The 12,451-nt window shown below is 38.9% G+C and overlaps 1 protein-coding gene and 1 long non-coding RNA gene across 5 annotated transcripts in view; one reads left to right on the top strand and one right to left on the bottom strand.

The window, feature by feature from the left end:
* LOC121524122 (involucrin-like) overlaps positions 1 to 12,451 on the top strand; it is an 85,313-nt gene that overhangs the window by 37,585 nt on the left and 35,277 nt on the right. For all 4 annotated transcript variants that reach the window (XM_041809340.1, XM_041809341.1, XM_041809339.1 and 1 more), the window contains exon 2: positions 4,956 to 4,993. In XM_041809340.1, the coding sequence (XP_041665274.1) occupies positions 4,956 to 4,993 (38 nt within the window). The remainder of the gene's footprint in view (positions 1 to 4,955; positions 4,994 to 12,451) is intronic.
* Positions 5,212 to 12,451, bottom strand: part of LOC121524123 — a 34,279-nt gene continuing 27,039 nt past the window's right edge. Inside the window, exons 3-4 of the long non-coding RNA XR_005993095.1 lie at positions 7,773 to 7,844; positions 5,212 to 5,275 (exon numbers count right to left, since the gene is read on the bottom strand). This is a non-coding gene — a long non-coding RNA (uncharacterized LOC121524123). The remainder of the gene's footprint in view (positions 5,276 to 7,772; positions 7,845 to 12,451) is intronic.

Raw genomic sequence — 12,451 nt, 5'->3', positions numbered from 1 at the left:
ATACAGGTCAAACCCTCCTGTGCCAAAGTATGGTGTGGATAATTAATCTAATTTAAGCACTGGATAGTAGTGAGTGTTATCTTGGACAGAGATTACATTTTCACTCATTGCTTCATATTACTGTCCAAGAAAAACCACGAGTAAACGTGAGAAGAGCAGATTTACATGCATGCTTGTGTCCCAGTTATGAGTCATATCCTGTTTTTGTTTATATTTGAGAAAAACAAATCATTGGATAGTGGCCATAAAAAGCAGAGAGAGTGCGAGGAGGAGTGGAGAGGGAGCCAGCAAAAGAAAAATAATTAACATGAGTAAGTTATTGAGGTTTGATCTGATAATAAAAATAGTGATGCCAAAAGTGCACACAAGGCTGAAAGGATTCATTTTTTTACTCATTATGAAGCAAAGATGACAAACATTTGCAGATTATTTTTTGGATTTATGAATTGTTACATTTAAACTAATAGAGATCACAGAATGGTACCCTTTAAATCATTTCTCTTCATTGGCATTTAAAAACTTATGACTGGATGATAAACAACACCTCGTATTTTTCTGGGAATTGAAAACAATAGTAATGGCAGTTAAAGTCTGGATTTGTGAGACCTGCTCTGTGTTGGTGCCAAATCAGAGATGAAAATCATACAAGGTTGTTTCCAGCTGGAAGCGAGACAGGAAATGAGCTAATGTGTGAGCTTTGATGGCCCTGAGGGGCCGGGATGACCAGGTGAACCACATCAGATGACATCCCTCCTCAGGCGTATGAATCACAGAAGGAACAACAAGGACAGCTCACCGCAGAGAGTGGGAGAGTGTCACAGAAAAGTTATTCATATCCCAGATTACATGATAGGAAGTTCTCAAAGGTTCTCAGACATCAGTCACTTCTGTTATAATGATACTGGACAGAGCCACTTGATGAGATGATATAGGTAGGCTATATTACTTACCTGTGGTGTGTTGTGTTTGAAAGTTTAATACTTCTGTACTTAGCAGACTATTGATCATACAGTTTTTGGGGCTGCCCTGCTCTTCTTCTTTTGTGTGCACAAATCAATGTGTCACATCAATTTACTAAACTTTTATACCTAACTGCTGATGCAAAAAAAGAGGTTTAAATTGGGCGGAGGAAGTCGCCTGTTGGACAAACTCTGATCTACATTTCAAGATAAAATGTTGGCAGTGTGGGAGTTTTTTTTAACCTTGCAAAGCAGATGGATTGGCCAGATTCCACGTCTGTCATCAGGCAGGTCCATATTGCAAAGCTTCAATCTGAAACGTTTGTTCTTAGTCAAGAATGAAAGAACCAATCAGCGTCATTTGAGGAGAACGAGGTAGTGTGGTTTAGTTGTACTGCAAGCCTGTAAACAATAGCTGCTTGGGTATAGATTCACATGGATGCAGCTATAGTGGAAGTTTGTCAGAACTTTACTAAAAGGAGAGCCAAGAACTGCACTGAAATCTCTTCTTGGCAGATATTTCTGCTCTTTGGCAACTGGCTCCACTGATAGTGAACAACAGTTACAGCTGCCTATAGTGTGTGATCAAGCTTTCTCCTGGCAGTGGCTCCAGTCAATGATGTCCTATGTTTTGTCATATAATCAGTGTGACAGACAGGACAGTTGTCCAATCGTCATCATAGATTTTTTAAAGGATCTGCCTTTCACAAATAACATGTAAGGACTGTTGCCCAGATCAAGGTTATAACAGTTTTGGATTTTTCATTTGTTTTTTTTTTTTCATTTTGTTTTCAATTTCTGTGTTCAATTTTAGTTTAGTTTTAATTAGTTTTGACTGCTGGTTTGTTAGTTTAGTTTTTATTTTTTTTTTTCAATGCTTTGTTTTAGTTTAATTTTATTAGTTTTAGTGTTAGTTTCAGTTTTTTCGGATAAATGTCGGGGCTGAGTGAACGTCATACATTTGAAGAAACATATTCAAACAAGCTACTCTTCACTTATCATTTTATTTATTTAAAGATGATGTTTGAATACCACTTCAGACATAAAACAACCACTATGTGAAGCCTTAACCAATCATTTGAGACAATTTTACACTCCCCAGACATGGGTGAAGGTGCCAGTCAGTATGGTTGTGTCAAAGACTAAAACTAAGGATATTTTGTCTCTACTTTTAGTTTTGTAAGTGCACCATAAAGTTTTAGTTGTTTTTTTTTTTTGGGTAAAGCTTTGTTTTTATTTAGTTTCAGTTAACTAAAATGATTTTTACATTTTAGCTTAAGTTATTTAGTTAGCTTTAGTAAACTATAACAACCTTGGCCCAGATGAATGTGAAATATTTTACATGTGATGGATATATAAAACAGTCTTTCTGGACTGTCAGCTGCAGAAGTAATGAAAAACACTGGTATTGGAGGACTTAAAGGGATACCTCAACATTTTGGCAAATTCACCCATTTCCATAATTCCTAGAGTCTTAGTAAAAGGTTTGTTTCCTTTAGTTGTTGGTGCAAGCTGTTTCTAGATCTGGGGGGACCGTTAAACCAGCTGCAGATGTCATTTTTGCTTTCCCTCATCAAACTCATCAAATACACAATCCAACAACTCCAAAACGCTTTGTGGACAAGTTGTGACCTGCACATTCACCACGCTATGAAATAATAACGTATAATTATGTAACATTACGACACATGAAGCAAATACTCGGAACTATTTCTTGAGTAAACCACTGGGCGGAGTGACACAGTGCAGCAGCCATGTCTGGAGTGTAGTTACGGCTTTGCATTTAACTTTAAAACATCTCCGTCTCACAATGTTCCATGATTATTTCATAGCGTGGTGAATGTGCAGGTCACAGCTTGTCTACGAGAGCGTTTTGGAGTTGTTGGAGGTGTATTTGATGAGTTTGATGAGGGAAAGCAAAAATTCCATCTGCTAACATAGCGTTAGCGGTGCAGCTGGTTTAACGGTCCCCCCAGATCTAGAAACAGCTTTCACCGACAACTAAAGGAAATGGACCAATTACTAAGACTATAGGAATTATGGCAATGGGCGAATTTGCCAAAATGTTGAAGTATCCCTTTAAGAGGACCTTTGACAAGCGAAATAATGGCAATTTTAAATAAACAATCCTCTTTTATCATTTGTATATTACCACTATTCTTAAATAAGGCAGTAGTGATCATTAAAAAGCTGAGCATGCAATATTTCTTATTAGATTACTTTATTAATCACCAGAACAATGGTTTACTACAATTGATGACCACAATAATTGATTTTGCAGCCTTAATTGGATAATAACTACACTGTTAGGAGAAACTCCAAACAGAAGCTCAGTCTGCATATAAACAGACTTATCCTGTATTCTGTTGCCTCTTGTATTTCTATTCACATTTATCCCACCTTTATTTGCATTGTACTGACATGTTCTCAGGAATCCTTGCAGCCTTTTGAAGTTGTCTTTATTCGCCCTTAAGGAAAGAAAGAATGTTTCTAGTTCATGTCCTCTTCTGACTCCTCTCACCTTGTTACAGAATACAAACCTTACTCTCAAATCTAAACTGCTCCTCCGTCTGAGCCGCCACTGATGCCGACGGCTTAGAAAAACACACCCCACTAATCCTGGTGTCATTTTCTGCAGACTGTGTGGGATTACCTATCTGTCAACACCATCTTTAATAAAAGTGCTGCTCACTCATTGTCAGCTCGGTGACAGAAAAGCAAAAGTAATGTCTTCACCTTTGACAGACGCTGACTTACCAAAGTGTGTGTCCTTATAAGTTTCAGGGACAAAAAAATCGTTCATACTTTGAGCAAACAGATTAATGGAATAGAAAATATCTGTTACCACATAAAAGCACACAAAGGGTGTGAGAGATAGAACAACTCAGTGATCAAAGTTTATCCCCATACCTCTGTCCAAACTAGAAAAGGATCAAATCAAACTCCTGCAGTTTGTCTGTGATATCTTTCACTGTTTACTTAACACTACATTACAAAGCAGCAGGTGTGCACTGGCAGTCAGAGCTGAACAGCAAATTAGACAAAGTGCTGAGACCTCCAAAATAGAATCACAACTGAGAGCTGAGGACAAAGTGACAAGAGTGATAGGTGAACAATGTGGATGTGAAAATGAGACCAGAAATCTTGCTGCTTGAATAGACTGCCATTTGAATTGTCTGTCTGAACTAGCTTGCAGGCGTTGCTCCCTAAGCAGTATTTTTTTTAACCCATGAGTTCATGACACCAGACATACTTTTATACATTTCTTCATCTTTGGAAAAAATCACACAGGACCTTCCTAAAGCCGTAATAATTCTGAAAAACTGCTTAAATATGAGCACAGAATGTTTGTTGATCAGCACAGTTTATCTAAGGATTTAGGGAAGACTGAAAATCAGAAAATCTGAAATATCATATAAATTAATAAACATAGCAGAGAGTAGCTTTAAGGTCAATCCCAAGGTCACTGTGTGGAAAGAGAGTTAACTTTGTTACAAAAGTCTTTTAATGGTGTTTTTCCTCTCTGGCAGCCCCTGTATTTCATTTCCAGTAATTTTTTAAGAAATTAACTAGTGAAATGTTTCCCCCTTTCATCACTGAAATACTTTGGAGCAATCGTCTCCAGCTGACATGACTCAGGCTGGTTGTGCCCTCTGTGTGCCAAAGCTTGGCGTGGATAATTGATCTAATTTTAGCACGCTGTTTGTGTGTGAGAGAGAGAAGTACTGGACAGCGTTGTCATCTTCCCCCAGCGAGCATGTTGAAGACTGCGTCACTTTGACATGCTGTTATCTCTCTCTCTCTGCCCCTCGCTCTCTCCTCTTTCTGCTACCCTTGCTCGCCCTCCACTATCAGTGATGGTTGTGACAAAGTGATTGTGTATTCTGGGCTGATATTTCTTACATTTCTAGCTTGATACCTGTAGCTACTGAGGCACCAGTGATAATGAAATTATCTTAAATCCATCTCTCTCTGTTTCTCTCTTTGTCTCTCCAGCAGCGGACGCGGTGCCGGTACGGAAAGATGGGGATCAGGTAAAATGCTATTATCTTTTTTTTCTTCTGCACACCTCAGTCTATTTTCCCATTTTACTAAAAGCCACAGTGGCTGAATCCAGAGACAGCAGAGCAGCTGCCCTTAGCTCTCCTCTTACATGTGAACAGTCTGCAGACAGAGACGTTGCTGTATGAGTGTCATTTAATGTCTCCTCCTATCTCTCAGAGGCGAGAAAAAGAAAGTGTTGCTCACCTTAAACAGCCTCCTGCTGCTACATGGACAGGCCTTGGCCTCAAGATAGGTCACTCAGACATACACGCCTAAGAAAGAGAAGGAAAAACAGCTTATTTTGTGTCCAGGGGTTGTTTTTAATCATTGTGTTTCTGCAGTTTAGGTGTGTCTGTGATGTTTTTAGTATATGTTAAAAAAAACTATTTCAACAGGGTCACATTTAGCATTTTCTAAGTATGCCAGCACATTAAATTCAGCACTTTTAAACATTATTTTTTTTACAGTGGTCTGTGCATACAGCGGCTAATGCCAAAAGTATTTTGCAGGCTCCAGTAGTAACAGTGTGAGGTCTGATTAGTTGCCTCTTATGATTTAAGTGTCATTTTGGTCTGAAGACATTATTGCTCTGTGAATGATCATAAATTTACAACTCGTTCCAAATCTCTTCTTAAAAGCTGCAGTTCACAGCTTTATTAAGTGATACTTAAACTGACATGCCAGATAGACTGTTTCACACATCCATGACAAGGGAGATTTCACATCCATCTAGGCAGCAGCCCACATACAGTGGTTGGGAAAGGAAGAACCTTTTAAAAGAATACTTGGTAGGTGATTAGATGATCTGTCATAGTCAACACAGCCAGAGTAAACTACAAAACTGCAGGTGCAGCAGGCAGCCATTGAAATGACAATATAAAATATCACTCTGTCAGTGGAGCCAGTAAATAAATTAAACTCTTGCTGAAGCTAGTCAGAAAAAGAGCAAAAACAATTTCCTCACCAAGACAAGCTTTCAGGGTAGTTCTTTGCTCTTTATAAGTGAAGTAATGTTGCCTATTCCTGATTAAATTGCCGCTATAGCTGCGTCCATTCTAATCTCTTCATTGGCAGATATTGTAAACAGGCTTGCAGTACTGGTAAACTGTGTCTGATTCTTCTCAATTGACACTGATTGGTCTGGTCATTCTCTGAACAGGAACAAGTGTTTTGGTTTGAAGCTTTTCAAGATGGATCTATCTGATGTCTGGCATGGAATCTGACCAATCTGCCGACTTTACAAAGTTACTAGATACTCACAAACACACGTAAATGATTCTTACGAAGTCCAATAAAGTCATGATGTTAAATAACTGTAAAATCCTACAAAGGTGTTTCAATGGATCTAACAGGTAAATCCAAGGAAGAAACTGGAGCACACGAATCACTTAATACCATTTAACCAGATGTAGGGGACTACTGTTTCGACGCGCTGGAGTCTTCATCAGAGTCTGATGAAGACTCTGACTGAAGATGCAATATGAAACTGCAAATTGATTTAACAATTTTAGACCTCAGGGGAACCATGTATTCAGGATTTTACAGTAGATAACTTACAAAGAAAAGATAAACTCCTCAAACAGACTTTAATTTGATGATATGTCCAATGGCATGTATGCTCTGCTATTTAGAGCACACAGATTTAAAATAAAGGATGAGCCTTCGTCTTTTGATGAAAAAGCCTTTCAGTTTCAGTCAGATTGTAGTCTTTTTACCATCCATCCATTTTCTATATCATCCTGTTCGGGGTTGTGGGGGGGGGGGCTTGAGCCTATCCCAGCTGTCATTGGACAAGAGGCGGCGTATACCCTGGACTGGCTGCCAGTCAATCGCAGGGCTGACATATAGAGACAGACAACCAGGTACGCTCACATACTCTTATAATACAGAAATAACCAGCTTGTTTACTGTGTGTACTATGCCCATATTGTCATCATCCCACAAAAAATTCAAATTGGACATGCACTCGTGTCTTGATACACTTCTACCTGGCAGTGTTGAGACATTTTTACAATAAGACCATAAATATTGTTGTGTTTTTCTCTGCTGCCACTAAGAAGAGGAGGAATGTTCTTGGTTTGGAGTTATTCAAACCTTCAGCTGTTCCTGTTTAATCCTGAAGTCTGGAGTCTGGATAAATGAGCTAGTCTAAATTGGTGGAGGTGTGACTGGTTCACTGCCTGAATGTGTCAGCTCTGTGACGGCTTTACGACCTGCCAGGGTACACTCTGTCTCTCAGCCAATCAAGTCTGAGGTCCTTCTGCACATAAGCAGGCAGAGTTAGAGTAATGGTTGGAAAGATTTGACATCATTTTTAGCCTTGTGGAATTGACAGCTGTGAAATAAGATCCTAAAGTGTTCAAATTATGTGAAATCATATCACTAGAGCAAAAAGTCTAGTCATTATCAAATCTAATGTGATAAAATAAAGAGAAAACACAAGTCTGTCTTATGGATATATACAGTAGGATTTTCCAGTCTTAAATGCTGTATTATCATTTATTTTTGTACTGAGTCTTCTAGCAAAAAGTTGTTTTAGTGGCCTTTTAAACCCATCTAGGAGAATGTTAATAAAAACTACCACAGTTTCACAACAAAAACGAAAGAGTAGAAGGAGGCAGAGGACACGATGTGTTCATCCTTCAGAGGCCCATATTAGTCAAACGTATGTGTACTCCTGTGTTTGCCTGCGCTCTCATGACTGGCTGTGCTTGGCCGGGTGTGAAGGTGTGTGCGTCTAGGTGTGTCTGTGTGTTGATAGTCTCTTACCAAGGCCACGGAGCCGCTCTCCCCAGGGCTCAGACTATTACTGAGCCATGTATCACTTCTCAGCTGTGGACCCTGGGGGGAGAGAGAGAGAGAGAGAGAGAGAGAGAGAGAGAGAGAGAGCAGGAGAAAGAGAGAGAGAGAGAGAAAGAGAAAAACAGAGACATTCATCTTATTGTTTTTCCATCACTGGCTGCTGCTTTCTTTTATTTAGTGTTTTAAGTGGTTTTTACTCCTGTGCAAGGGTGGGAAGGTCAAAGTGAACCAGTTATTTTATTACTGTTTATTATGTTACAGGAATATGTACTCTCATTGTCACAGTGTTCCTACATGTCACTCTATGAGTCAAGGAGCATGATGGAAATTACTTTCAGATTCCTAGATTTCCCTTCATATTCTAAAAAAAGGGAAATCTTTCTCTCCTTTGCCTCAAGGAAAAAAATGAAACAGATTATAAGTGATTTTATTCTTCTATCTAGAGATCCTTTGACATTTTCTAAATGTTTTATATTTTTGGATCAGTGTTGACATTTGGTGGCTATGGTATTCATAGAATTTATTTCTGATGCAGCAATCTCCCTTCCCATGTCGGCTTTTGACTTCCAAAAATAAAACTCCTCTGCAAAAATTTATAGATCTGTAATAGCGAGAGGGAGCAGGTGGAGAGGGATTTGAGAGAATAAGACTCAGAATACTCAGAGAGATAATTCAGGCTCTGATACAGGCTGCTCTAGAAGTGTGACAAACAAAACACTTTAGGCTTTAAAGTACAAGAGCCAGAGTGAGAAAAACAATCAAGCTATCATTAAAAGCTGGAGAAAAGGGGTACAGATGGTCTAGCTCTAGCCTTCACACTGAGCTGCGTAAAGCTCTTTAGTGACCACTTTTAGCTCGTTTAGGTCCAACTCTAAAAAAACAAAAAATACAGATTATAGAAACTAAATGAGAGACATTGTCAGCTGAAATGATTCTTCCCCTGTCACGTCAATCATCTGCATCCCACACATAGATGATACTTGGTTCCACAACTATAATTATCAACATGTTATAAATATGTTTATTATCACAGCTGCATGCTTGCTCGCACAAGAGCGAGAGAGTGGATGAGAAAAAGAGAGAAAAGCCTACTGGTGCAACCATTCACCCATCACACCAGTTACAGTATGATGTCTCTTCTTAAAACTGAAGCTTCTTATGCCTTTGTTTATATCAGCTGTAATTATCAGCAGAAATTTACATATCTATCGATATATGCTGATAATATCCCGTATCAGGAGAGTGATGAGATCTGTGTCTCAAGATCTTGCAAGACTGAAAAGTCACCAGTTCCTTAGTAGAGCAAGTTTGAGCAGCAACTATGTCTAACCTTGTATTTTATTTAAAGGGGACATATTATGCAAAAATCACTTTTCAGGATTTTCTAACAAGAATATGTGCCCCTGGCCTGTCCACAATCCCTCAAAGTGCCAGAAAAATCCATCTCCTTCCCCCCTCTCTCTCTCTCCACCTTTCAGAAAATGTGTGCTGAAACAAGCCATTCTCAGATTTTCCCCTCATGACCTCACATGGGGAGTAAGCACCCGCCCCCAGGTTTGGTTGGTCCTCCCCACTTGGAAGAAAGTTCCACCCTCATCTCCTGATCTTCCTCTCAGGTGTCAGCTGAGATGCTGGATAGCTCAGTGGGTTACTCTGCTGACTTTTGCCTGTGAGATTGATGGTTCAAATCCCAGTCAGGTCCTTAACTTTGGATGAAAGTGTTTGTAACATCAGGAGTGCCTCATCCATTTCCTGAGAGGGGTGTGGTCAGACAACTAATTAGCATTTAAAGCCACAGACACAGAAACGGCTCATTCTGAGCAGGGCTGACACAGGGGGTTTCAGACTGGCAAAAATCCAACACTGGAGTGTTTTTTTTCAGCAACAAACTTCACGGGCATGTTTTGAGGACCTCTGAGAACAATATTAACTTGTCTTAAAAGAGCAAAAAAATAAAATATGTCCCCTTTAACACAGGCCTTTGTATTGTCCTGAGGGCCATTAGAAACTACGTATGACCAGGCCCTCACCTCACATCAACAACTGTGCTGTCTTGAGTGTTTTTTTAAACAACTGTATTCACCAGTAAGGGCATACTGTACAAGCAAACCTTTGCAGACAGACAAGCAAACAGACTGGTAACAAGCTGTGATGTTGACTTACAAAATAATAGCAATAAACATAAGAAATTAATGGAAGAAAAAAATCAGAAAAAACACAAATAAATAAACATCTTGAGTGTTTGTAACCAAGGTTCTTCAGAGCTGATGGCCTCACTGTATCTATCCAGCAGTCAATGCAGCGTCCTGCACTGCCCACCTCCACTGCCCATTATGTTTTTGCATTGAGGACTGTTTTCTATAAAACCTGAACTTAATTTCTAGGTACAAAAGAGCAAACCAATGTTTCATGTTTGTGGATGAAGTTTACAGATTGAAGAAGGAAATATGTTTTAAAGTGCCAACGCCTTCCAGGCACTGCATCAAGTTCCCAAAATACTCTGCCTGTGGCTCCTGTCCGCTAACAGTTCAATTGAGAATACTTGAAATTTACCCATGAAAATCAAATGTTTGTGTAGGTTTAGTACCTAAACCTTATGCAGTTTAGTTCTTAATGAAAGGACTCCTCAATTAAAAAACAAAGTAGGCAATAGAGGTGGGCGGAGCACAATGAGCCATCGGATGCTGGATAGGTGGATGAAGTTGGGTTGTACCCTCAGGCTGTGTCTCATTTACAAAGGCTACAGTCATCAGGTGGCCCTGGTACACGTGTCTCCTTTCCTGCATGCCATCCCCCCGTCTTTTCTTTTCTGGTTTCCACGTTGCTAGTCATCAAAGGGTATTAGCCTAAAAATAAGTCTTAAGAAAGAAAAGATAAAGGCTGTGAAAAGGGTTATATCAAAAGTAAAAGAAAAAATGTTTACAGGAATGCTTGCAAGTATAGTTTTGAACATTTCTATGCTGACATTCTTATCATTGAGAATGGCTTTGTTTGCTTTAGTACAACAATCGTTTTCTGTGATGAAAAGTTTTTTAGAGATCCGTAGTTTGTTTCAGTTTTTGTTGTGTAAGAAAAAAAACAAAACAAATGCCAACTATCATTAAATAGAATCTCTTTTTATTCAACCTCTTATAGCTACTTTTCTCTAAAACAAGCGAATTACTTAAAATTTGGCACAAACTTTTTAACTAACTCATTGTTTGCTCATTTCTAGCTTTTAGCTTCACCATCTATACTGAAGTTTGTCACTTGTGGTGCCATAAACAACATAAATAAGAATAAATCAACCCATAAATGAAAGGACAACTGTTGAATGTCAGTATAAGGCTTTAGTCTACAAACAAACCACCATCACAGTGGAAACAGTCCTAGCTCAGTTGGTAGAGCAGAAACCCACCCACAGAGGCTACAGTCCTCTACACACTGGTTGAATACCCACTCTCTGTTTTGCCCTGTCTCGCTTCGCTGTCCTGTCAAATAAAGGAAAAACCCCAAAATAGAATTAAAATAACAGTTTGCTGCTCAATGATCTTTGTTTAACTGCTCCAATCACCCTTTTGAAAATCTACATCCCATTCACAAAGCACAGGTGATGTGTTTCTAACAAAGAAATCAAAGGTATGAGCTCATCACTCTGCTCTGACACTTTCACATTAAACACTATTAACTAAAGTGAGGAAACATCCCTGTAGCATTAGGGCTCAGTGAGAGGCACATTAGCTGAAACATCAGCCTGTTTGTGGTTCCACTAATAGTCAGATCAATACTGAGTGCTCCTATCAGATCTCCTCTGAGGATGTATGCCTTCCAAATTCACACAAAACACAAACTGGTGTGACTGAGAGTGAGCTGCAGCAAAACACAAGGCTAAATTAATCACCATCAGTGATTTTAGCAGCTGTAAGGCCTCTGAAACTGGGGCTGCACATTAAATCACAAATGTATCTTTATTGTTATATGAGCATTTGCATTAACACTTTGCAAAACTCTGAACTATTGAATCATATAATAAATATAGCTTTAGTAAACAAGTAAAGCCTTCACACTTGATTCCCCTCTATTTTCACACTCAATGCCATTGTATTACAAGCTATCAGCTTTCTTTGTTGGAAAAAAATGCATCCTGGAAAGGAAACATTACGCCATGGATACACATCCTGCAAACGACAATGCTTAGAAACAGTTCTGAGTAAATCTAGATATTTCTCTGGTTTCAAAACAAATGCACAAAGTGCTTCAGACTGATTGTTTTTCTCCAGAGAAGCTGCCAAAATGATCACAAAATAGAAGTTCTTCCTAGTTACATGATGATGTATTTTTTGCTCTTTGTGGTAACAGTAGTACACCAGTATTCAAAATTTAAAGAGAGTATGACTAAAATAGCTTATTCAAGTGCTACCAGCAATTATTGTCCATGAAACAAGCTTGTGGTGGCAGACAGAACTCATGCCAGTGAAGGAGATCACAACTTTTTTTTTTACAAGTCTGTGTATTCACTTCCTTGTAACCACACCTGTGTGTTTTTTAAATTTCTCTCCAGCTTAAATGTTTTAGGCTACTACTGAAAACAGATCATTTACTGATGTGGCTTTTTACAATAAAAGCATTAGAAGAAACTAACAGATGCAGACTTTTATTGGGATTTA

The sequence above is a fragment of the Cheilinus undulatus genome, linkage group 16 (genome assembly GCF_018320785.1).
Source record: "Cheilinus undulatus linkage group 16, ASM1832078v1, whole genome shotgun sequence".
Classification (NCBI taxonomy): domain Eukaryota; kingdom Metazoa; phylum Chordata; class Actinopteri; order Labriformes; family Labridae; genus Cheilinus; species Cheilinus undulatus.
The sequence above is the reverse complement of the archived record's forward strand: the minus strand, read 5'-3'. Positions and strand labels throughout refer to the sequence as shown.